General features: G+C 34.8%; 3 protein-coding genes and 1 pseudogene across 5 annotated transcripts; 2 read left to right on the top strand and 2 right to left on the bottom strand.

Moving 5' to 3' along the window:
- Positions 1-863: 863 nt before the first annotated feature.
- LOC145965727 (proto-oncogene tyrosine-protein kinase ROS-like) lies at positions 864-9,817 on the bottom strand (annotated as a pseudogene). The gene is made up of 11 exons (XR_014436784.1): positions 9,497-9,817; positions 7,795-8,021; positions 7,394-7,535; positions 6,737-6,830; positions 6,268-6,597; positions 5,743-6,051; positions 4,081-5,522; positions 2,745-2,846; positions 2,343-2,560; positions 1,604-2,077; positions 864-1,368 (listed from the first exon to the last, which is right to left on the bottom strand). The product of XR_014436784.1 is annotated as a proto-oncogene tyrosine-protein kinase ROS-like (transcript).
- A 1,400-nt stretch (positions 9,818-11,217) lies between these two features.
- LOC145965465 (uncharacterized) lies at positions 11,218-15,358 on the top strand. Of its 2 annotated transcripts, none has more exons than XM_083089026.1 (2): positions 11,218-13,696; positions 14,072-15,358. In XM_083089026.1, the coding sequence occupies exon 1, from the start codon at positions 12,929-12,931 to the stop codon at positions 13,280-13,282; it is 354 nt and encodes a 117-aa protein (XP_082945152.1). In that variant the 5' UTR covers positions 11,218-12,928; the 3' UTR covers positions 13,283-13,696; positions 14,072-15,358. The 2 variants fall into 2 exon arrangements, with proteins under 2 accessions (XP_082945152.1, XP_082945151.1); XM_083089025.1 differs by having other exon boundaries at positions 11,218-14,321; positions 14,391-15,358.
- A 4,032-nt stretch (positions 15,359-19,390) lies between these two features.
- LOC145965665 (uncharacterized) lies at positions 19,391-20,269 on the top strand. Its single transcript, XM_083089317.1, has one exon. The coding sequence runs from the start codon at positions 19,391-19,393 to the stop codon at positions 20,267-20,269; it is 879 nt and encodes a 292-aa protein (XP_082945443.1).
- Positions 20,270-25,526: 5,257 nt separating this feature from the next.
- LOC145965664 (uncharacterized) lies at positions 25,527-26,405 on the bottom strand. The gene has a single exon (XM_083089316.1). The coding sequence runs from the start codon at positions 26,403-26,405 to the stop codon at positions 25,527-25,529; it is 879 nt and encodes a 292-aa protein (XP_082945442.1).
- Between the last annotated feature and the right edge of the window lie 586 nt (positions 26,406-26,991).

Genomic DNA, 26,991 nt, shown 5'->3' with positions numbered 1-26,991 from the left:
AGTAGATCTGAATAATCGACTCTCATCTATAATCGATTCTGTTAACTGTGCGTGTGGCGAGTAGATCTACTATTGTAATTAATTATTTTATTTGCGACAGACGGATGTCATTAAAGGAGCCAAAACCGCGGTGTTCATTATTAAAAATTATTTGGGAATTCGTAGCTGCCGAAACTCTAACAAGTTTCGTTTAGCGCGGAATTCCGGGACTTTTCTTTTACGCTTTCTTCCTGCCGCGTGACACGTGATACTGCGGTGATCGCGCTCGAATGCCGGCCCGTCGCTGCCGGCTAATAATCTGATAATCAATATTATAAAATCGTTCTACATCTACGCGAGTCTGTCCGCCGTTGAAATTTATTCATATGTTAAATATATTAATTCTTGTTACTAAAATATTATGTTTTATTTGCAGCCACCTTATATTCTCGATCCTTCCTTGTGAATTATTAAAACGGACCGCCCCTCTACCAATTTCGAGACGGGGCTAGCCGAGCGTCCGTCGCGGTTTTTCTGAGAGCTTTGCATTTTTTTCGTGTGTACTGCCGATACGTTAAATTTTATTAGAGTGGTGCGGATTCCCGCACCTGGCGCCCATATATTTTACTTTGGAGAAGAAACACTTTTCTTTTATATTAGAAGATCGCGCCGAAGGTGTGCCGTGGGCCATTATCACCGGTCATTTAATGTCATTAGCCCTTAATAAATTAACGGTCACAATATATATGTATATAATGGCAATTATTAGGTTTCGCTTCCATTACTCAAAAACACAAATTAGATATATCATTATATTACGTTGTTTACAATTATGAAAACGGATGTGATATTTTTTAATAATCAAAATTTTATGAACGGTAAGATTAAAAAATTTTTTTTATTTTCATTGATAAATCTAATATTAAGATTAAACCTAAAAATAACAGAATGAATTTAGAAATATTCTAGAAATATTTTTTCTACATTAAGGTTTATTGAATCTTTTGGAAAACAAGATAAACATTAATGTAATTATATCGGCTAAATAGTATCGACTGGACTCAATAAGGCATCTTCCATGTTCTCTCTTAATGCTATAATATTTTTCAGACAAAATTCGAAATTTGGTCTAGCATCCGCTGCACTCCAGCAACGTAGCATCAACTGGTACAATGGTGACGGACAATTAAGAGTCATCGGCAACCTGCCTCCAGCACGTACATGATTTATCACTTCTTTATCAGTCTTGGCAATATAAGGTTTCTCACCCAACGATGTAATTTCCCACATTAATATCCCAAATGACCAAACATCGCTTTGAGAAGTAAATATTTCAATCATCAAAGATTCGGGTGCCATCCAGCGAATAGGAAACCAACATTCTCCTTTCTAAAACATGATTTAAACAAAAATTTAATTTTCTGATTCAAGTTGTTCATTTTTAGAATTTGTGTAAAATGAGAAAACGTTCATTTATCTCTTGTTCATATAAATAAAAACTATTTATATTCTATATTACTTAAAGAAACAATGCACGATACTATTATGATAAAAAAATGGAAAGTAAATATTTTCGAAAGAATTCATTTTTTAGTTATTAAATTTTTTTCATAATTGTATTTACCACGCGATAATAATCATTTTTGTAGATATCTCTAGATAGTCCAAAATCTCCAATTTTGATAACACGATTCTCGCGATTTCTCGAAGATACTAAACAATTGCGACACGCTAGATCTCTATGTACGAAACGCAACTCTTCCAAGTAGCAACAACCTCGCGCAACATCTTCGCACATGGCGAGCAAATCCTGCAAACGCAAAGCAGACGAATCTGACGCTTGCAAATTTCGACAATCTCTCAAATATTCTAACAGATCACCAGTTTCCATCAATTCTAACACTAGTAAAGGAGAATCCCCATCTAAACAAACGGCCAACAATCTTAATATATGTTTGTGTCGAATAAGATTCATAAGCTTGGCTTCCTTTAACAAATTCTTTTTCTCATGGGAAGAAGCATCTTTCCGAAGCGTTTTTATTCCAACGGATATCTCTGTGCCCGATCTTTCTAAGTTCTTCACCTTTCCTTGATACACCTGCGAAATATTTCACACAAATTTATGTGCGTACTTCATTAGAAAATGTGTAGTTTAATGTCAAGTAATATTATATTTTACTTTATATTAAATAATCCAACAAAAATGTATAATAAAGTGCATGTTTGTTGTCTCATCTAAATTTTACATTACTTATAATCTATTATAAAAATTTATGTAATTTATATCTTTATTAGAAAATACATATCTGTTTTGTTGATCCAGAAATTAATTTGAAACATTACTTGAAAAAATTAATTTTTACCATTCCGAATGCGCCGCTACCAAGAAGTTTTGTAATTGTAATTTGTTTACGTGCGATTTTAGTTATCGCACATTCATCTGGATTACAATGTAACATAAGATTGTAAATCCTATTGAATTGAGCGTATCGGTAAGGTACTTTATGTAGAATCGCCAATTCCATATCGGTCATTGTTGAAGACAAAAATTGTTCATTATTACCTCTGCGTTGACGATACACTGTTATAAAATTTCGAATTAATTATGTTATAATATGTATAAAATCTGCTGTTTTTTAGTAAATTTATTCGTTTAGTTTTATATAAGTAAGTTACTATTTTCAGTAAATGTTTAGATATTATATCAGATATATATATATGTATAATCTACAATTCAAGTCGATACCTACATCAAATATACTTACAACGATAAAAGTAGCAGACGCAGATTATAGTAACTATAACGATAAAACTTAACATCAATAATAAGTAATATTCTTTTGCTATTCCAGCAGTGCTCTGAATATCTATATTAAGCAAAAATATAATTTTAATATCTTCGTGTATGTATGTTTTTACAAATTTATTTTTACTTATAACTTTATTACAAAACTTAATTTTTTTTAATTTTAGGCCTATTCATATCTAAAAATTAGCGAATAATAATATAATATCTATGCAGCACAGAATGTTACAACTACTTTGCAACAATATTGCAATATTACAAATTGCAATGCAACATTACGGAAACATTGTAGAAATATAAATTAACAATGAATTAGACATTAGCAATATGATGTTTATATTTTAGAAACATTTTAAAATTATAACATTCTTTAATTTATTTATAAAAATAATGTAATAATATATTTTTTATATTTGTATATATCCGATGAATTTTACTTTTTTGCAGAAGTCAAATGAAATAATGGCATAGTAAGTAATAATATCAGTCGAGTAAATATAATTCTAAGATAAAGATAAGCATTGCTATTTTTTTTATTAAAATATAGATAACATTTTATATTAATGTTACAATATATTTTACGATATATTTTCACTTCATGTACGAATACGATATTAATCTTCAAAGATAATATATCTTTTTATTATATTAGGAATAGATACTATTATTATATCTATCATTCTATTTTTCTATGCATTTTTATGTACTTTTCACATGCAAATATATATAATTATAACGGATCTTTAAAATGTTTAAATAAAAATATAATTAGTAATGTTTAATTAATTCTATAACTATAATCTTTATATATATATATATATATATATATATATATATATATATACCCCATTATAAGAGTATAAAAAACATTTAAAATAAAAAAAGTGATTCGTTAGTAAGAGTTTAAAGTAATTTTGTATAAAAATATAACATTTTATGTTATATGATTATGTTTAAATATAATTTCGCAATATATTATCTTAGATATGATTCATAGATATTGCAAACTTCTATTTATATCAAGCTTTTTAATTTAATCAAATGTTTCTAAGATAATCATCCATCAAAAACAAAAATATGGTTGAAATAACATTGCACTCTTTCCAATATATTACACTGTAATATTGCTACAATATTTCATTCCAAAAAGCGGATAGCTTAACTTCATCACAATCTTATAACAATAACTCAGCAGAGTTTCACAATCGATTTGCAATATTGCAATGTTTCAATGAAATTATTCTTCAATATATCTGCAACCTTATTATTCTGTATGGGTATTTTCATTTGCTTACCACGTTTGCTACCACGTGTTGAAAAAATAAATCCTTCATCAGCCGGCTATATAAAATTTTCCTCATATTCGAGATACCTCAATATTAAGCGAAACTTGTATAAAGTTCTCGATTGTAAATTTTCGACACGGTATATTACTTCATTGTTATAATTGATTTTAATATCATTCATTGTTTGCCACTTTTCTGCTGCAATATTTTTGTACTCTAGTGTAAAAAAGATCGTCCGATTAATGTTTGAGATCCAAGAAATGTTCATGCTATTTATGTTGACCCCCCTCAAAGTAATATTGTTTGGTTCTGAGTATATGTGAACGATATTGCTTAAACTCTTGTTGTAGAAATCGCTGAAATTAATTGGATACACTCGCACGTATATCAAGTAATCTTGTACTGGTAGCGACAATTTCATCTTTGTGAAAAATCTGCCGTCTGCTATACGTTTCGGCACATTGATAAATTGTTTGCCCTTTTGTTGCGTGCCGTTCACTAATGTAACTGACTTCCAATGCACTTCGTAGGTCACAGCCACGCAGTTCATTTCCTTGGGTGGCATCCAATGAACTACTGCTATAGTAGGCGTCAAAGCTAGAACACTTATGTTTTCTGGTGCATTAAGCTTGCACGGATGAGTTTTTATTGGTATCACATTCGAATCGAATGGTTTTATTGAAAATTGATCAAAGTAAAAATTGCTTAAAGTAAACTTCAACTTGTACTCTGTAAATGATGTTAAGTTCTGAATCTCGTAATATCATTCGCACGTCTGCACATTGAATTTCTTAGACTTGTTGAGGTTGTTGTCTAACCAGCTTACGGAGATAGTATATATAGTAGTTGGTAAATTATATTTTTTGCATCCACTCTTTACAACCGGCTCCGGAAGACTTACACTGATGCTGTTTCCCGTTGCATTCACTTTCTCAAAATTGTAAACTTCTTCGTCAGGTGTCAGGCATCTCATTGGAGGATATGGTTGTAAAGATTTATCAAAAGCGTAAATATCATAAAACTTTTCATCTAAGCTTGTTATCTTTTCAACATATTTGTATGCATTTGAGACGCTCTTGAGACTTGCAAATTTCTTTTTCAAAACGTAGATATATTTAGTATGTGAACGCGCTTTAGATGCTGAAATGTAAATGTTTGTTTTGTCAATCGTCATAGATTGGAATTGAACGTTATCACTTTTGTTTTCCTTGTGTAAAATCATATTGCACATAGAAATGTCTGTCACAAATATATGATAATGACTTAACCAGTAAATTAACGGCCCCTCATTATTCATGTTATCAATTATTCTGTCATTAAAAAAAACCCTATTATGAAATAGGCAAGAGGATGAATTTATCTGAACAATTTGCTCATTTTTTCCATCGAGATCACATTGCATTATATAATTTTTTTCATTCATCCAATAGTATGAATCGAGATATAAAATTCTAAAAAATATATAATTATTTTATTCATTATAAAACATTATTTTAACAAAAACAGAAACTTGTATGTAGTAAAAATTCGAAATTCTTGTAATTATATAACTTATTCTTCTTTTTATTTATGATCATAATTATAAAACCACGTAAAATTATAGAAAAATTACAAATTTGCATAAATCTTTAATGGAAAATTATTTTTTCAGGTGAACGGTAGTAAACGTACCCCATAGACGGTGATACATTTAATTGTTTATAATCAATTTTTGTTTTGCTTATCTCATCAAATTTAATTATGCCATTTTCCCACATTGTTAAGTCGAACTTTACAATACAATAGTAACCTGACTCTTGATAGTAGGTGAAATATAGATTTCTTGCTACCCAGTCAATGCAGAGATGAAATGGATAATTATTATAAAAGCTAGCCATTTTTGTGGTTTTATTTTCATTAATCTTCAATGTCATTAGGTCTGAAAATTCAGTCCAATAAATTCTATTGTCTTGTATCGAATACGCGGCAGAAAAAAATCTTCTGAAAGAAAGGAGCTATATTCTATTACTTATCTGAAAAAAAGGAACTATAATTGTATAGTAAAAAATTATAGTTGATATTTCTAATTTTATAGTTATTAGTGCTATAATGTTGATAATAATAAACTTGTGCATAATAATAATAACTTTAACTTTATAGTTAGTGTTAAAAATAATTTATGATAATTATAACTATATTTGTTATCAGTATACGTACTCTGACGTTACCAAATTAGTAATGGTGTTTCAATCCACATCCAATATTTCCATACCTAGATCCGTTGTGAGTAATAATTTAGGTATTGGATTTTCATGTGTAGTCGATACTTTGATTAAATCCGTGTAAGCACCAGCAACAATTTTAGTATGCGCACGTACTCGAAAATAATATGTAGTGTTAGATGTTAGATTGTGCACCGTGTGTTCCAATTTTGTAGTTGTGATATTTTTATCGTCGCAGGTTTGAATCTCTTTTAAGTCCTCGATGAAAAAACATTGCACTGTGTACCCTTGTATTATTTCATCGGTAAATTCAGGTTGGTTCCATCTGTAAAAAGATAAAATTTTAGCCATTTCATATTTAATAAAATTATAACAGAATTAACATATTGATATATTTATGTTGTTGAATTTAAGAAAAAGAGAGAAAAATGAAGGAATACAAACTGAGAATTTACATTCCTTACTTCAATATCACAAAAATGTCGTCTACTTTTTCTGTGAATTGATTGTCGAATTGTACAAATGCTCTGAGAGATGTTGGCTTGCTCAAATTGCTTTCTAGAGATTTTAAGATAGTACATATTAACACAATTATATATAAGATTAAGTGGATTATCTCAGTAAATCAGAAAAGAACAATTTAATATGAAAATAAAGGAAAGAGAAAAAATAAATGTAAACTACAAAATAAATGGAAATTAGCACAGTATTGACCTTTAAAAAAATAATATAAGAATTTTTTGCGTCATTTAAGATTTAGAAAAGTAATCGTTAATTCATGGCAAAAACGAATAAATAACTTTTAATAAAGTGACAAGTACTTTTCGAAAAATTCCTATAGCTTAAGAAATCAGAAATATAATATTTGCGACTGCTTTAAAACAGAGTAGCAAATTAATAAAATTGACTTTACCTTAAATCATGACAATTTTTATGTACAATGTTATGTTTATATTATGATTTTCTATTTCTTTTTTGGACGGAATTAGAATTTATATTCTTCTCACTACTGGAAGATATTTTTAGAATTGATTTCCACTCTCTCGTGAATTTAAATTATATTTATACTTTTTTGTCATAGATTTTGTTATTAATGTTTTATGCATTTTTTTGCAACTTACCGATAGATTCTGGGATGATAGAAATATTTGCAAGTGTAACTTCATCGACTTCTCGCTCATTTCTCACAGTACTATCAGAATGACTTCGATCAGATTTGAAATTTAGTATATGATGATCACTATTCTCGGACAATGAAATATCCTTCATAAAGTATAACATACGAAAAGAACTAAGTGAGTATCGTTGAAGCAGTTGTTTCTGGTGATTTTAATGATAAATTATATAAATTATAAAATTAAACGAAAAATTGCCATTCGTTTTTTGTTTGTTTAATAATACCGGTGATATAAACCATTTCTACATGATATAAATTGAATGTGATGTAGTTTTATTCATATCGTAAAATCTATTTTTTATTTATTTTTTTTAAGACATCTTGTATATCAAAAATATCTCTTACCTGCGTGAAATTTAAATCCGGACACATGGAAACATTTTCTTCCTGGAGGCTATAAGGGTATAATCCTTCGGTATAAAAGTGATAGTTGCCTTTGTGTGTGTCAGTACTAAACCTTTCAATAATACACATAAAATTGTTCCAAACATAATTTGCATTTTTCGTAAACGTTTGCACTCAATCGTTTTCCGTTGAATCCTCAATTAATTGTTTTTCTCACTCTACTAACTCTGATGTGTTAATCGAATTGATATTAATTCACATATATACATATATTTTCGATAAATTCTTTAAAACTCAGTTTTAAAAAATCGCAAGTTATTATCTTCTAATATTATGCTTTCAGATTTCTCCTTATAGTCACGATCACAGTATATATCTTAAGATTAAATTAGAGAATTCTTAGTAAGTAAATAATTTCTATTTCTTTTTTTAGGAGAACAAATGACAATGCAAAATGGTATATATTCATTGGATTGTATCGCAAATACAGGAATATAATTATTATTATCTTTCCTTTTTCATTAATATTATAGTAGAAAAGCAGTCAATAAAAAGATAACCACAATCAAATTACAAACGATCAAAGAAGTTATAGAATTATAGATCTTGTAACATTTTCAGCCATATTCAAGCACACGCAGCGTGTAATTGAATTCACTTCAATATTTGCTATATCTTTTATGAAATATGTAATTATGACAATTCGTTCGTACGATTGTGTTGCTACATTCAATTGTGTTACTACGTATGCTTTTCAAAATCCATTATTGGTGAGTAAAAATTGGTATATAAATCCACTCTTTGTACATAATTTTTTGTGATATTCATATAATGCAGTTTGAATTAAACGATAAGTAACGCGGTAGCGTGTTTTGGCTCGATCATAATAATAACTGACTTCGAATGATCAATCTAATCATGTGTTGCCATGACTCAGAAACCGGATCTTGGTGCCGTTTTCCTCATTCAATGTGCATGCTAGCGGCCGAACGTCGCGAAAAGCAGTACCGTCTAAGCCGGTCTAGTGATGGTAGCAAAGAGGGCACCGTCGCGTAGAAAAAGAAAATATAATAATTTATTATATTATTTTATATTTTATATAATATATACATAAATATTATTTTATTATATTATTTTATATATTATGTATAATATTAAATAAACATATTCTATGTTAATATATATATTTTTCTCCTACGCGACGGTGCCCTCTTTGCTACCATCATTAGACCGGCATAGACGGTACTGCTTTTCGCGGCGTTCGGCCGCTAGCATGCACTTGGAGTGGGGAAAACGACACCAAGATCCGGATTCTGACCATGACGTCTTATAGCTAATAAGCATACAGCTAGTATTCCGTTGTAATTTATTTTTCTCTACGAAAATACTTGGCGTTATTCCAAAAAGAATTAAAATCTTTAAAAATTGTTTGACAAAAAGGTTATATATGTATGTATAAAACAAAAATAGTTCTATAAATAAAAATAATTATATGTATATATAATTGTTTAATTTAAATTTTATTAAACTTTTTATATTAATTTATTTTTGAGTATCTTCTCTTTATCCTAGGGGCACGTTTACTATATAAAAAGATATTCTGATTATAAAAAAAGTAAGAATGGATTTAAAAAAAGTGGTTTATGCATTTTCTGTACATTCACATAATGCAGTTTGAATCAAGCGATACGTAACGCCATACCGTTTTTGCATTATTATAAATAAGTACAAATTTACAGTAGCACATACACAACTAAAATAAGTAATATAATTAATTGTACGAGCTATTATTATCATTATTTGCATTGAATAAACTTATAATATTGTTGCGTCCGCGGAACGATATCTTTCGATCGCGCGCGACACAAAGATCGGCACCCGCGTACTCACTCGCGCACACGTTCGCGCACTCATAAATAAGAACTCGTATTTTAAAGAGAACACAGGAACTTTAATAACACCAGAATGCAACGGGATAAACAATAATATTCGCTCGGGAAATCAAGACACGTCCGCGCAACTTGACAGCTGGGATACGACTCGACTCACTGCAAATCTTAATGTTATATTTACACGTATAAATGCGTAAATTAGCTGAAGCTCTTTTTATACGTTTCCTGCTGCATAACTTATATGCACTTGATATATTTTAATTTAATACATTAAAACGTGTCAATTAATCATATTTAAATGCATTAATTTAATATATTTAAAATGTATAGGTTTCAAATTAATGGTACATTACAATAAAATGCTTGTTTGAAATTTGTAAAAATATATTTATTTTTACAAAGAAATACACGTATATTTTTTCTCTAAATAACCTTACCATATCTAACTTTAGAATTAAAATTAAATGATTATAATAAAATAACAAAATATTAAAAAAAATAAACGGTTCATATGCTAAATTTTTTAAATAAAGGACTAATGTTTACTACTTTATATATATATATACTATATTTAATATATTTATTGTTTTATAAATATGTATTAAGTTCTCTATAAAATAAATTTTATTAACTTTTATAAAATTTTAACTGATTAACTTCTTATAATGTCATAAATTATTCAATCTAGATTGTTGAATAATATATTTACTTACTTCGAAAATATTGTGTCGCTATTAGCCGAATTTAATTCTTTTAAAACATTGTCACGTTTGCGAATAAATATTGCCACAGCAGTAGATCGACTTTTAAAAGAAATATTTAGGATTTCATGATCGATATACTCCAGAACATTTGCGTAATATGTTGGGTACTCCAAATGCCAAACATAATATACACATAAAAGATCTATGATTACTTTGGAAACAGTCGGCTGCGGAATTATAATTTTAATTGCTTCGTCCGCTACGATGTATGCTGCTGCAATTTCCCCTTCAACTGATGTATATGTATATTACCACACGTGGAGCTTCTTCTTTATTCGTCTTAAGATGTTCAGTTGAAGATAGAACCAAATAAGGATACATTTTTAAGTAATTATTTAGTTATATGTATAAAGTATAATCAGTATCTTTATAAAATGCTAGTAAGTGTTCGCGAGCGAATCCGACAGTGGACAGTAAGAGCGGAAGGTCTTTCAGTAAAAAAAGTGCGCCACGTTTGACAAAACGAAAAGTGACATTTATTAAAGTCAAACTTAAAAGACAAGTGTTTAGTGCAGCGATTGAGTGATTCGCGGAACAGCGGTCTTCGCGAGCGGAATCGCGAGCGATGCAGCGATATAAAAGCGTTTTCCGAATTCGTAAGCGGTCGTATAATGCGGTTAATCAGCGGTTTTATCTAAGAGATTGCGGAAAGTCCAAGAGAGTAAGCGGTCGTTATAAGCGGTTTACTATGCGGTTTAACTAAGCGGTTTGACAAAGCGGTTTGACGAAAAGTGCGAGACTTCCGCTTGCTCGCGTGCGGTGCCCGTTATAAGGCGAGCGGAATTTTGGGCCCGTAGCGACGTGGCCCAATAATTTTTGTGCTTTAGCGGTGACCTCATGGCGCCGCGCGTAATTGGCCGCCGATGAGGTCTAAGGTAGACAATTCTTTAATTGTCATGCGCGCAACCTTTTTCTGTCAGCTGATTGGCAATCAGCTGATCGTGACGTATGGGCGCGCATGCCCATACGCCTCTCTTATTTTGTCGACGGTTGATGTTGTTGTTGTCACTGTTTATAATCAGCGTTTCTCGGTCGAAGAAAAAATGCGAGATAACGGGAACGGTCGCGTTTTTGTGAAGGATCGAAAGCTCGAGAAGATTCTTGACGCCCGTTAAATTTGAATCCTCGAGTTATAGAATATAATTTGAAATATTTGCGAAATTGAATTCCAGATGATTTTTATGATTTTCGAACATCCCGCCCGCCTCGTCAGTACGTGACGAAATTTGCGAGAGTGTTCGGGCGCGGGCAGATGTCGCGAACGGTCCAATTGATGAATTATTGACAGCGATCATGAATGGAATGCGTGACGTGGTACAAGACACGTGTTGTTCAGTTCGTTCGAGTCTTTCGCGAGAATAGTAACGTGCGAGTGTAATGAGATTTATACAGTGTTGAATAATGAGAAAATGTACAGTGAGATTTTAGTGAATTATCTCGCGAGTGTAGTGAGATTGAGGAATAGTGAACGTCACGAATCGCAATGTGAAGTGCTGTAACAAGTGATTCTAGAAATTAATCGCGTGCGGTGTAACGAGAATTCGACGATTAATTTTTTCATCACTTGATGATGCGCGGTGAGTAGTGTTGCGGATAACGCGGCCACAGACACGATAAACGAAACGCGGAATGAATGTGACGGACAGATGCAATATATACAATATATACAATGTGTATGAATGAACAGTAACGCGAGACAAAGAACTTTGAAAGTTGCGGCGGTCTCGCGTGTCCGGAGGTGACGGCTGCGTCGTATTGTACGCCCCAGGAAGCTGACCAGTGGGACGTTGTGTCGCCATCGGTGACACCCGGCAGTGGCTCGCAGAAACCGATGCAGCGGAGAAGAGCGGAGGGTCGTCTCGGGCTCGGTGAACGGTTGGCCGACGGCGTTGAGCGATCCGACGGCTCGATACTCGGTAAGCTCTCCGTCGGACACGTCGCGGCTGTTGCGTGGCCAGAAGGCTTCGTCCCGGAGGAGCCCGGCTGGGGTCATCCACCGCAGCGGATGGCTGACCCGGTCGCTGAATACTGCGGATGGACCTAGAAAAGTGCGGATGTGAGTTCACAGATTTAGTGTGAGGGTGGACGCGCACAGTTAGAGTTGCGGCAACGATCTTGGCTTCGCCGGGGCGACCTTGCCCTTGGCAGCCAATTAGTGTGGTGCGGTTTGACCCTTTTGTTGATAGTTTCTCCTGCGGGACTCCAGCCAGGATGCTGTCGTCGGTGGCGGCCCTCTTTTTGCAAGGGATCCCGCCCGCCGTGCACTGACTGCGAAGTGAGAGCGGTGTGAGAGCGTCAGGAGCGGACAGTTCCTTCCCCTGCTCTCGGGGTCGCTGAACTGGCTCGTTCAGCTCGAGGTTGGCGGAGCTGTTGCGGTAGCGGAGAGTGGTCCTGCTGCCTCCTGACAGGATCCAGCCCAGAGTCGTTTTCTGGGCGATTGGCTCGTCCGCACGGCCCTTGCGGAGTCCATCCTGAAGGATGGCTGAGTGGACGTCGGCGCCGAGCAAAAGATCGATCGGATCCTGGTCGAAAGGTCGTGGATCAGCCAGAGAGAGTCCGCGGATATGCGGCCAGGTGGACTTGTTTCGTACCGTCGGCCCGGAGTACGATGAGAGGCACGGCAGAATGTGCGCGACGACGGAGAGAGTAGCTCCGGTCGTCTCAGAAGAGAGGCTCAATGAGACTCTGCCGCGAGTGGCTCTGGATGGCGTTCCTCCGATCCCAGCGATCGCAATCGAGGAGCGGGCTCGCGGCAAGTGGAGGCGTTGTGCCAGGGCTTCCGAGACGAGAGAGACTTCGGATCCCTGGTCGACCAAGACGCGGACAGGTTGAGGCTTCCCCCTGGAGTCGACGATGGTCACGCGTGCGGTGGCGAGGAGGGTCGCCTTGCGATCTGATTTTGGCAGCACAGCGGAGAGTGAACTGACCTCGGTGGACGTTGATGACTGGTACGCATCATGCAGCAGAGTGTGGTGTCGTGATTGGCACAAGACGCACGTCTTGACTGACTGGCATTGCGCCATGAAGTGGTTGCCGAGGCAGTTGTAGCACAATCTGTTGGCTTCCACGAAGGACTTCCTGTCGCTCGCGGACTTTGCCTTAAATTGTGAGCATTGCATGAGTGAGTGCTCTCCCTTGCACACGACGCACTTGGAGGCGTTGGAAGTGTGCTGTGTGAAGTGCGACTTCGCTGACCGTGCGGCGTCTTCGGACTTCGCGGCAGACCTTGGCTTGGCGGCATTCAAGGTGAGTATCCTTTTGGATATGAAGTCCGTCAAGGTGTCATGGCTCGGCGGATCGATGGAGTCACACGTTGAGGACTCCCACTCGAGCCGAGTTTGTGGATCGAAGAGCTCGACAATTAGATAGTTAAAGAGGTCCATCCCATGGGAGGCAATGGGCCTGTCGATGCTCTCCTGCGCGTTGACGGCGGTGGTGACTGCGTTGAAGATTCGGCTCAGCTCGTCGGCGGTCTCAGTCTTCATCCTGGCACGGCGGTGAACGCGGCGAAGTTGAAGCGGATAAGTTCTCGCTTATTTTCGAAGTGTCGGCTTAAGATTGACCATGCTCGCTCATAGTTGCTCCCGGTAACAGATAACGGACGAATTAAACTTTCCGCAGGTCCTTGGAGGCAGGAGCGGAGATAGTGGAGCTTTTCCACTGCGGATATGGACGAGTTGTCGCCGATTATTGACAGAAACAAGTCGCGGAACGCGGGCCACTCCTCGTACGCGCCCGAGAACGTCTGGAGTTTGATGCGCGGCAACGAGGTTCTTGGAGCTTGCTCTGGACCTGGCTCGCTTTTGGACGCGGTAGGCGTTTCGCCCTTGAGTTTTTCGGCATAACTGGCTAGCGTGCTGCGTTGCGTCACGTATGTATTCTCCGCGACATCAATAAAATCAGATTTGGCGTACTCACTCTCATGGTACCTTTCTTTCAGAGCCGCCAGAATGAGCTCGTGCTGAGCCTCGATTTTTCCCCACAGGTTATCGAGGATGGTAAGACGAGCTTGGATGGCGCCGAGGGTGATATTGTTGACCCCCATTTTGCGGAGATTGTCCACGGAGCGAGACATTCGTCCGTGAATGTCGGTTTGAGCCTCCAACAAAGCCTTCAGATCGGCACTCATTGTAACTGATTTCTTGTCTTTACAGAAAACTCACTGCACAAAACTGATCGGCACTGTGGATGTCACCCACGAAACTGCGGATGAGGATGATAAATCCGGCTCGAAGGACCAAAAATGTTCGCGAGCGAATCCGACAGTGGACAGTAAGAGAGGAAGGTCTTTCAGTAAAAAAAGTGCGCCACGTTTGACAAAACGGTTTGACGAAAAGTGCAAGACTTCCGCTTGCTCGCGTGCGGTGCCCGTTATAAGGCAAGCGGAATTTTGGGCCCGTAGCGACGTGGCCCAATAATTTTTGTGCTTTAGCGGTGACCTCATGGCGCCGCGCGTAATTGGCCGCCGATGAGGTCTAAGGTAGACAATTCTTTAATTGTCATGCGCGCAACCTTTTCTGTCAGCTGATTGGCAATCAGCTGATCGTGACGTATGGGCGCGCATGCCCATACGCCTCTCTTATTTTGTCGACGGTTGATGTTGTTGTTGTCACTGTTTATAATCAGCGTTTCTCGGTCGAAGAAAAAATGCGAGATAACGGGAACGGTCGCGTTTTTGTGAAGGATCGAAAGCTCGAGAAGATTCTTGACGCCCGTTAAATTTGAATCCTCGAGTTATAGAATATAATTTGAAATATTTGCGAAATTGAATTCCAGATGATTTTTATGATTTTCGAACAGTAAGAAATGATTTAATTATAAGTACAATTAATAAAATGTTCTTGAATTTACCTCTTTTACTGTAAATAATACAGAATATGTTTTCTTTGATTTTTTATTTCGGAGTTCATGAAATAATTTTTCTATGATGTGTGCCTTTGTTTTCTCAGTAAAGTCCTGTACAGAAAAGTATTTCATCAATTTATCGATCATGGAGTTTGTTTTGTTAAAAAGTAATTCTTCCGTAATAGATTTGATATTTAAAAATTCAAACAGCATCTGAAACAGAATATTAATATTAATATTTATTAATAAAAAAAATACAAAAAGCAATTAGATTATATTTATAAAGTAACATACCATTTCATAATATTCCAATGACGGATATTTAGTTACTAAATCAACAATTCCAGTGGATTCTTTTTCGATCCATTGCCTTCGAACGGACATTGTAATTTTTAAAAGTTGCTTTACATGTGATGCATTGATATTGACAAACTCTTTTCCCAATTCTTTCAAATCATTTTTTATGTCAGAATCATTTAATATTCTAAAGAGAATGTTTATAGCAGTAATTATTGATATCATTAATTACTTTTCTTTTTTACTATTAATTTTTTAATCATTTTTAATTTTAAACTTACGAGGTAGGCGTATCAACTGATGCGAGAGTAATAGGTTTGCCTTCATGATCTCTTTTTTGTAGCTGCTTTTTCAAAACAACTCGATGATTTCGAATCCATGTACTTAATTGAGTCTTGACAATTTCCTGTGAAAACAAGAAATGAACACATCATGCAGTAATGAGAAGGTATTATAATTAGCTATTAAATCTTACTATTATATAAAGACAAAGCGTGTTTTTCTTGTCCACGATAACTGAAAAAACTACCTTATTAATCGCTACCAAACCTTTTTTACATGATTGTGGACATAACGGAGAAGGACATAGGATAGTTTTTATGTCAATTAATTAATTAATTAATTAATTAATTAACATTTTTAACTTAAATGATTATGGGCATAACATAATAGGTTATAGGATAGTTTCGTTAAAAAAAATTATCACTGAGTCTAATAGAACATACTGCTCAGCCTACGACACCGCTTTGTCTTTATATATAACTTTATATAATAGTAAGATGACAATTGTATGTAGCAGTTTCTAGAACTGGTGATTTAGAGAGTTAATATAGCATGCCCCCTTTTTGCAGAATGAGACGGAAATAAGTACGTCACTTGCGAAACACAAAAATGCAGCTACCTAAACACAAGTTTTTTTTCATTCGTAAAATTCGCAACCGACCCCATGAAATTAGGAAGGGGACTGGTAAACGGAATGTTTTTCATTCATATAATTCGCTACCGCGCTCATTGAATTATAGTACTTAAGCTATAAATTTTTCGTCATAGTAAGTTTTTTTGTATCTTATACATACAGATTGCTTTAGGTGAAGAAAAGCGAATCATTCGACTTAACATATCTCCGTTTCTCCGTTTTTCTAATAATAATAACAATATGCCAAGATCGTCGAGAAGCTCTCTTAGTCGAATAACTAGAGATGCTAGACGACAGGCTACACTGCGGTTACATGAGACTGCTGATGAGCGTCAGTCTCGGCTCTTTAGACAGAGACATACTGATTCTATGCGTAGAGCTTCTAATATAACTCCGCAAGAAGAGTTACAATATCAAGTAGCAGCCACTCTTAAAAACCGATCGGCTTTTGAATACAATCCTCACCTTGATTATAGTCACTGTAAATACTTACAAATTGGCGCAATGGATAAAATATGCAGTCATTGTAAAGCCAAAAAATGGAAAGATGAAGCCCCTGGCATGTGTTGTGCTGGTGGTAAAGTATCACTTCCAAACATTGAGCTGCCAGATCCCCTCAAAACGTTAGTGTTAGGAACTCATCCTTTATCAAATGATTTTCTTAATAATGTAAGAAAATATAATACTTTGTTTCAGATGACCTCTTTTGGAGCGAAAATAGTTATGGAAGGAAATTTTATGCCTACATTTAAAATTCAGGGGCAAGTTTACCATCGTATAGGAAGTTTATTTTCAGCTTCTGGTAATACTCACCAATTTTTACAAATATATTTCATCTCTGATGCCGATCAAATTTCTCTCCGAAGTAATATTGTTCCAGACTTAAGTATTGAAGTAATATCTATTCTAAAAAATGTTTTAAATGAAAATAATAATTTGATCAAGGATTTCAAGTATAGTCTTGAAAATAGATCTTTATGTGATCGTGAAGATTTGAAATTGATAATTCATGCCGATCGCGTACCCGTTAATCAGCACAGAGGTCGATATAATGCACCAACTACTAATGAAGTAGCTATTTTACTGGTTGATGACGATAAAGGATCTAGAGATATTGTTTCAAATTGTCGAGATGGACGACTTCAACGAGTTTCAGAGCTACATCGCTCTTATGATCCCTTGCAATACCCGCTTATGTTTCCGAAAGGTGAAGATGGTTATTATTTAACTATCGCTTTAAATGGTAATAGTGAACGAAAAGTTTCCTGTATGCAATTTTATGCATACAGACTTATGATAAGGAATGATTACGATAATTTTTTACATCGTTATAAATCCCTATTCAATCAATATTGTGTTGATATGATGGCTAAAATGATGACCGAAAGATTATCATTCATTCGTAATAACCAAAAAACATTACGAGCCGATGATTATATACATCTCCGGGATGCTGTGCAACAAGATGCTAATATTAATGCTAATAATATCGGCCAACGTGTAATACTTTCCGCAACAGTAACTGGATCACCACGTTATATGCATGAGAAATCTCAAGATGCTATGACATATGTGCGCAAACATGGGCGCCCAGATTTGTTCATTACTTTTACGTGCAATCCTGAATGGCCAGAGATAAAAAACGAACTATTTCCTGGTCAAACATCAAAAGATAGACATGATCTGATTTCTAGGGTTTTTCATTTGAAAATGAAGAAATTTTTAGACATTACCATTAAAAAAGAAATATTTAATAAAGTAAACTGTTACTCACTAAGTGTTGAATGGCAAAAACGAGGTTTACCTCATTGTTACATATTAATATGGTTAGAGATTAAAATAAGACCTAATGAAATTGATCTTATAATTTCTGCTGAACTCCCAGATAAAAATATTGACCCAATATTACATGAAATGGTACTTAAACACATGTGTCATGGTCCATGTGGAGATATAAATAGATCATCGCCATGTATGATGAATGAAAAATGTTCCAAAAAATATCCTAAGGCATTCATTTCTGATACTCGAACTGCAGATGACGGTTATCCGTCTTACCGCAGAAGAAGTCCTGAAGATGGAGGTCAAACAGCAACTTTAAACATACGCGGTAACTTGATTGACAAAGACAATAGATGAATTGTTCCATATTGCCCAGTTTTATTACGATGTTTTAATGCACATATCAATGTTGAGTTCTGTCATTCTGTACAAGCGATTCGATATATCTGTAAATATATTACCAAAGGTCCTGATCAAGCCACTTTTGTGATTGAAAATGAAAACGATGAATTGACCAAATACCTTAATGGTCGATACATATGTTCATCTGAGGCTACTTGGAAATTTTTTGATTTTCCAATTCATCTACGATATCCTACTGTTATTCACTTAGCGGTTCATTTAGAAAATCATCAACGTATTTATTTTACTGAAGAAAATATTCAACAAGTTTTCTTTGCTAAAACATTATTATATCCTGAAGTCCCTAGCTATTACATTTGGCGAGATAATAAATTTAGTAGAAGAAAACGTGGAGCTGATGTTGATGGATTTCCAGGAGTTAAAAAAGATGATGCTTTGGGTAGAGTTTATACTATTCACCCAAATCAAAGTGAGTGCTTTTATCTGCGTATGTTATTGCATAATGTCAAGGGACCCACATCATTTAATGACTTAAAAACTGTTGATGGTGTCCTACATCCGACATTCCAAGCTGCTTGAGATGCTGCAAGATTGCACTTGGATTATTAGAAAATGATAATCATTGGAAAGAGACTCTAGCAGATGCTTCTTTATGCCAGTCTTCGCCTAAACTAAGAGAATTGTTTGCAATTTTATTAGTTTTTTGTCATCCTGCTCAACCTCGCGTATTATGGGACATGTTTAAAGAATGTTTCAATCAAGATATTCTATATCAAGTTCGCCGTCAAACTAATAATTTTGACATAACTTTTTCGAGTGAAGTACTTAATAAGGGTCTCATTGAGATTGAAAATATCGTTATCGCTCTCAGTGAAAAATCTTTAAATGATTTTGGATTACCAACTCCTACGCGTGATAATCAAGAGACTATTAATCCTCATGATACAATGTTATCACAATTTTTTGATGTTAATAAATTGATGGAATTAGTACAAACAAATCTTCCTAAATTAGTTGCAGATCAACGTCAGGCATTTGACTGTATTTGTGACAATGTCAATAGCAATGATCCCAAGGTTTTTTTCTTAGATGCTTCTGGAGGTACTGGAAAGACGTTCTTAATCAACCTTCTTCTTGCTCACGTTCGATCAACTGGCAATATTGCGATTGGTGTAGCTTCATCAGGGATTGCTGCTACACTTATCAGTGGTGGAAGAACTGCTCATTCAACTTTTAAATTACCGTTGAATGTTTTGTGTGGGCAAGAATCTATTTGTTGTATTCGTAAAAATGGATCATTGGGCCAAATTCTACAAAATACTAAACTTATAGTATGGGATGAATGTACGATGAGTCATCGAGCTCATATTGAAACTCTCGATCGAAGTCTTCAAGACCTTAACTCAAATACCAAATTAATGGGTGGTATAACTACTGTTTTCGCAGGAGATTTCCGGCAAACGTTACCTGTCATTGCAAGAGGAACTAGGGCAGATATTGTTAAAGCATGCCTGAAATCATCACCATTATGGAAAAATGTTCAGACACTTCAATTAAGAACTAATATGAGAGTTCATCTTGGTGGTGGAAATGTTGACTTTTCCTCAAAATACTGACTATTGGCAATGGAACTTCTAATCATAATAATGATTATATTTCTGTAATAGATAATAACATTGGTACTATATTATATAATTTAGATGAATTAATTTCTCATATTTATTCTGAAATTGACAATTTATTACAAAAATCGTATGAGTGGCTTTGCGAAAGATCAATAATAACACCTCGAAATGCAACGGCTTTTGAAATTAATAACATTATTTTAGACAAAATGTAAGGTACAGATAAAGAGTACAGATCTATCGATTCTTATTAATACAGAAGATGCTGTTCACTATCCAACAGAATTTTTAAATTCTCTTGATCCTGCAGGACTTCAACCTCATAAACTCCGCCTTAAATTGGGAGTACCTATCATTCTACTACGAAACCTCAATCCTCCAAAATTATGTAATGGTACGAGATTGCAAGTAAAAAATATGCGTAATAACATTATTGAAGCGATTATTTTAACCGGCCAAGCTGCAGGAGAGACTGCTCTGATACCCCGTATCCCAATGATTCCAACTGATTTACCTTTCCAATTTAAAAGACTACAATTTCCGATAAAACTCTCTTTTGCCATCACAATCAATAAAGCACAGGGGCAGACATTTAAGCGAATTGGTATTGATTTGCGATCATAATGTTTTTCGCATGGACAATTATATGTAGCAGTTTCTAGAACTGGTAATTTAGAGAGTCAATATATTTTATTGCCCCGCAATCAAACGGATACAAAAAATATTATTTTCCCAGAAGTATTGTAATTTTCATATATTCAAAATATAACTTCACCCTTATTAAAAAAAAATACAAAAAAAAACAAAAACAAAATTAAAAAAAGACTCTTCAACTCACGTTTACCTCCTCGCGGTAAGAGTCGGACAACGGCAGAAATGATTTGTCGGCTAAAGAACGTGAACACAGTTTCATATTTCAACCCAATTTTGGAAATGATATTGATCGGCCACACTCTAATCTCGGGCGAAGCCGAAACGGGGCATGCTAGTATATTATACTTACATTATCAGCAGTTGTACCTCCAGCTAGTTGTGGATATGCAGCTACAATATTTGATGCTAAATTGTTATAATCTTGCTTTGAAGGTTTTGTACATGTAGTCTGCCACAAATGATTTCCCCAAAATGCAATGAAGTAACGTTGCGCTTTCAATATACTATCTACTTCAAGTCTGCATTGTAAATCATACGTTAGTGGAGGTAGCGATGATGGATATGATATATTAGATTCCGATTTCAGATTATATAATTTTTTTGTTTCCTTTTTTATACTGTTTTCTGAATTATTTTTTTTATCATAATTGTTGGATGTGGATGGTTCAGCTATGTTTTCTGTTTCTTCATTTTTCTTATCAAGCGACGCGGTAGCGTCGTGACGCCAAGTACATAAAAAACAGGATCCGAGCATGAGAGTCACTGCTCTCAACGCGGCGCTACCAAGTACCTTTTCCGGAATTTCACATCATGTAAACTTTCGATTAAGATATTTCAGAAACTAAGACCGTAATCAAAAATAGAACGACACTTTTATTATGTAATGTGAATATAAGCTTTCGATTGCGACCAGTTTGAATAAAATCGGTGCAGTCAATCCCGAGAAATAATGATCGTATATCAAAATTGTGACATTTTACGTCATCCCGGATTTTCAGTCTCACGTACGTATGCTCGCACGCACACAAGCAAAGCGAGTTTGTCCCTCAAGCGGCGTTCACATCGTGCGTATACGGTTATACGGTATGTAAAAGGCTTTAACAAGAGACAAGTTATATGTTGTGTGAAATTATTAATGTATAGTGCGGAATAGTGTAACAAGGAAGAGAAGTGACACGTTAAGCAGTCAGGTTATTAAACACAGATTAATAATAAATAAATAAAAATGATAAAAATAAAAATAATAATAATAAATAAATAAGTAAATAAATAAAACTATAGTGCGGAACAAGGAAGAGAAGTAACATATTAAAGGTTATTATCAAGTGACGCGGTAGCGTCGCGACGCCAAGTACCTTTATTATATAATAAAAAACACAGACTTGTGTGTGTGACACTTAACAACAATCAAGTGGGTTGTGAAAAATTTTGTAATATTCATCAAAAGGTAAAAATATTGTAAAATTTTTTTCATTAATCTGTTTAGACGTAATATATTTTGACATATTATATATTAATCTTAATAAAGAGAATAGACAGTTATCATTTTGTGGAATATAATTATGTAATTTATAATTTTATATATATATATATATATATATGTGTGTGTGTGTGTGTGTGTGTGTGTGTAGAAATTTACATATTTGACTGCGCGACCATAATTATAGTTACATAGACGTTTATTACATTTGCCTGCGTAGACAAATATAGTTACGCAGAAATATTCCCTACATGTATTGTTCGAAAATCATAAAAATCATCCCGGATTAAATTTCTCGTAATATTTCAAATAATATTCTATAACTCGAGAATTCGAATTTAACGGGCGTCAAGAATCTTCTCGAGCTTTCGATCAGTCAGAAAAACTCGACCGTTCCCGTTATCTCGCATTTTTTCATCGATCAAGAAACGCTGATCATAAACATTCGCAATAACATTGTCAACCGTCGACAAAATCAACGTAGCGTACGGGCATGCGCGCCCATACGTCACGATCAGCTGATTGCCAATCAGCTGATCGAAAAAGGTTGCGCGCATGACAATTAAAGAATTGTCTACGTCAGACCTCATCGGCGGCCAATTGTACGCGGCGCCCTGAGGTCACCGCTAAAGTACAAAATTTATTGGGCCATGTCGCAACGGGCCCAAGATTCTGCTCGCTTTATAACGGGCACCGCACGTGAGCACGACGAAGTCTCGCACTTTTCGCTGAACCGCACCTTTTGTTAAACCGCTGATTAAAACCGCTATTTCGCTATACGACCGCTTACTCACTCGGACTTCCGCTATCTTTTTTGATAATATGCAAATCGAACCGCTTATAACGACCGCTATTCCGTTTTAACTACGATTAACCGCTTACACTGAGAAAAAAATCTGGTTGCATTAATTAGAATTCTGGCAGATTCAACCAGTATGTCTGTTGGAAAATGGACAAACCAGAATTCTTGTAGGAATTACCAGATGATTCTGATTAATTTCTTCCTGTTAAATTTACCAAATTTTCTGGTTAATAATACTAAACTCACCAGCACCAAGTCGTCTAAAATTTTTTCCATCTAATTTCAAAAGTCTGTTTAATATTCTGAATTCCAACAAGATTATTGGATAAATTCCATCCAGATTATTGAATAAATTATTTTAAATTCAGTTTGTTAGAAATTAAACTGATAAAACAGTGATGCAAGGAGAGGATGCAGCTCAAACACACACAATCAGAGAGCTAGCGTCCTTTTTCTGGCACTACTGCTCGTAAGAGAAAAAAAATATACCTTGGATTTAATGTTAATACTAGTTCTTTATATACATTTCATGGCAAATATTGAATACGAGTTAAGTTAAGAGTGGCTCGCCGCCTAGCGGCAAGCAAAGAAGTTAATGTAACAAGATATTTTATAGATTCAACCAGAAAATATTAACCAGATCCTTATAGTAAAATCTATTAAACGTTTTAGTTATAAAAAATCAAGTCTTCATCATGATAATTAGAAATTCTTGTTTGATTTAACCAAAATGCCTTCAATCATATACGTCTTGTTGGTACAATCAAACGATTTTTCTCAGTGTACGAATACGGAAACCGCTCATCACGCAACGTCGCGAGAAAAACCGCTTGCGCAATCGCAACCTTCGCTACACCGCTCGCGATTCCGCTCGCGAAAACCGCTCTCACTGTGAAACTCTGCTGTCTTATTCTCGCAATCACTGCACTGAACACTTGTTTTTATTCTTGACTTTAATAAACATCTGTTTTGAGTGTGAACGTGACGCGCACCTTTTCACTGAAAGACCTTCCGTTCTTATCGTTGCACTGTCGGATTCCGCTCGCGAACATGTATAGTGATAATTTTATATATATATATATATGTGTATGTGTATATATATACACACACACACACACACACACACACACATACACACACACATATAGTGTGTGTAGAAATTTACATATTTGACTGCACAACCATAATTATAGTTACATAGATATTTATTACATTTGCCTGCGTAGACACAAATATAGTACGTAGAAATATTCCCTACATGTATAATTATATATATATATATATATATATATATATATATATATATATATATATACTAGCATGCCCCGTTTCGGTTTCGCCCGAGATTAGAGTGTGGCCGATCAATATCATTTCCAAAATTGGGTTGAAATATGAAACTGTGTTCACGTTCTTTAGCCGACAAATCATTTCTGCCGTTGTCCGACTCTTACCGCGAGGAGGTAAACGTGAGTTGAAGAGTCTTTTTTTAATTTTGTTTTTGTTTTTTTTTGTATTTTTTTTTAATAAGGGTGAAGTTATATTTTGAATATATGAAAATTACAATACTTCTGGGAAAATAATATTTTTGTATCCGTTTGATTGCGGGGCAATAAAATATATTGACTCTCTAAATTACCAGTTCTAGAAACTGCTACATATAATTGTCCATGCGAAAAACATTCTGATCGCAAATCAATACCAATTCGCTTAAATGTCTGCCCCTGTGCTTTATTGATTGTGATGGCAAAAGAGAGTTTTATCGGAAATTGTAGTCTTTTAAATTGGAAAGGTAAATCAGTTGGAATCATTGGGATACGGGGTATCAGAGCAGTCTCTCCTGCAGCTTGGCCGGTTAAAATAATCGCTTCAATAATGTTATTACGCATATTTTTTACTTGCAATCTCGTACCATTACATAACTTTGGAGGATTGAGGTTTCGTAGTAGAATGATAGGTACTCCCAATTTAAGGCGGAGTTTATGAGGTGGAAGTCCTGCAGGATCAAGAGAATTTAAAAATTCTGTTGGATAGTGAACAGCATCTTCTGTATTAATAAGAATCGATAGATCTGTACTCTTTATCTGTACCTTGCATTTTGTCTAAAATAATGTTATTAATTTCAAAAGCCGATGCATTTCGAGGTGTTATTATTGATCTTTCGCAAAGCCACTCATACGATTTTTGTAATAAATTGTCAATTTCAGGATAAATATGAGAAATTAATTCATCTAAATTATATAATATAGTACCAATGTTATTATCTATTACAGAAATATAATCATTATTATGATTAGAAGTTCCATTGCCAATAGTCAGTATTTTGAGGAAAAGTCAACATTTCCACCACCAAGATGAACTCTCATATTAGTTCTTAATTGAAGTGTCTGAACATTTTTCCATAATGGTGATGATTTCAGGCATGCTTTAACAATATCTGCCCTAGTTCCTCTTGCAATGACAGGTAACGTTTGCCGGAAATCTCCTGCGAAAACAGTAGTTATACCACCCATTAATTTGGTATTTGAGTTAAGGTCTTGAAGACTTCGATCGAGAGCTTCAATATGAGCTCGATGACTCATCGTACATTCATCCCATACTATAAGTTTAGTATTTTGTAGAATTTGGCCCAATGATCCATTTTTACGAATACAACAAATAGATTCTTGCCCACACAAAACATTCAACGGTAATTTAAAAGTTGAATGAGCAGTTCTTCCACCACTGATAAGTGTAGCAGCAATCCCTGATGAAGCTACACCAATCGCAATATTGCCAGTTGATCGAACGTGAGCAAGAAGAAGGTTGATTAAGAACGTCTTTCCAGTACCTCCAGAAGCATCTAAGAAAAAAACCTTGGGATCATTGCTATTGACATTGTCACAAATACCGTCAAATGCCTGACGTTGATCTGCAACTAATTTAGGAAGATTTGTTTGTACTAATTCCATCAATTTATTAACATCAAAAAATTGTGATAACATTGTATCATGAGGATTAATAGTCTCTTGATTATCACGCGTAGGAGTTGGTAATCCAAAATCATTTAAAGATTTTTCACTGAGAGCGATAACGATATTTTCAATCTCAATGAGACCCTTATTAAGTACTTCACTCGAAAAAGTTATGTCAAAATTATTAGTTTGACGGCGAACTTGATATAGAATATCTTGACTGAAACATTCTTTAAACATGTCCCATAATATGCGAGGTTGAGCAGGATGACAAAAAACTAATAAAATTGCAAACAATTTTCTTAGTTTAGGCGAAGACTGGCATAAAGAAGCATCTGCTAGAGTCTCTTTCCAATGATTATCATTTTCTAATAATCCAAGTGCAATCTTGCAGCATCTCAAGCAACTTGGAATGTCGGATGTAGGACACCATCAACAGTTTTTAAGTCATTAAATGATGTGGGTCCCTTGACATTATGCAATAACATACGCAGATAAAAGCACTCACTTTGATTTGGGTGAATAGTATAAACTCTACCCAAAGCATCATCTTTTTTAACTCCTGGAAATCCATCAACATCAGCTCCACGTTTTCTTCTACTAAATTTATTATCTCGCCAAATGTAATAGCTAGGGACTTCAGGATATAATAATGTTTTAGCAAAGAAAACTTGTTGAATATTTTCTTCAGTAAAATAAATACGTTGATGATTTTCTAAATGAACCGCTAAGTGAATAACAGTAGGATATCGTAGATGAATTGGAAAATCAAAAAATTTCCAAGTAACCTCAGATGAACATATGTATCGACCATTAAGATATTTGG

The sequence above is a fragment of the Camponotus vicinus genome, unplaced genomic scaffold (genome assembly GCF_025532165.1).
Source record: "Camponotus vicinus isolate PSW18456_S1 unplaced genomic scaffold, iyCamVici1.0 SCAF_14, whole genome shotgun sequence".
NCBI lineage: Eukaryota > Metazoa > Arthropoda > Insecta > Hymenoptera > Formicidae > Camponotus > Camponotus vicinus.
Note: the sequence above shows the minus strand (reverse complement) of the source record. Positions and strands in the feature narration are given on the sequence as shown.

What these genes read in the sequence shown, in the direction of transcription:
- LOC145965465 (XM_083089026.1), top strand. Translation starts at nt 12,929, where the DNA reads ATGGCTGAGTGGACGTCGGCGCCGAGCAAAAGATCGATCGGATCCTGG.
- LOC145965665 (XM_083089317.1), top strand. Translation starts at nt 19,391, where the DNA reads ATGTTTAAAGAATGTTTCAATCAAGATATTCTATATCAAGTTCGCCGT.
- LOC145965664 (XM_083089316.1), bottom strand. Translation starts at nt 26,405, where the DNA reads ATGTTTAAAGAATGTTTCAGTCAAGATATTCTATATCAAGTTCGCCGT.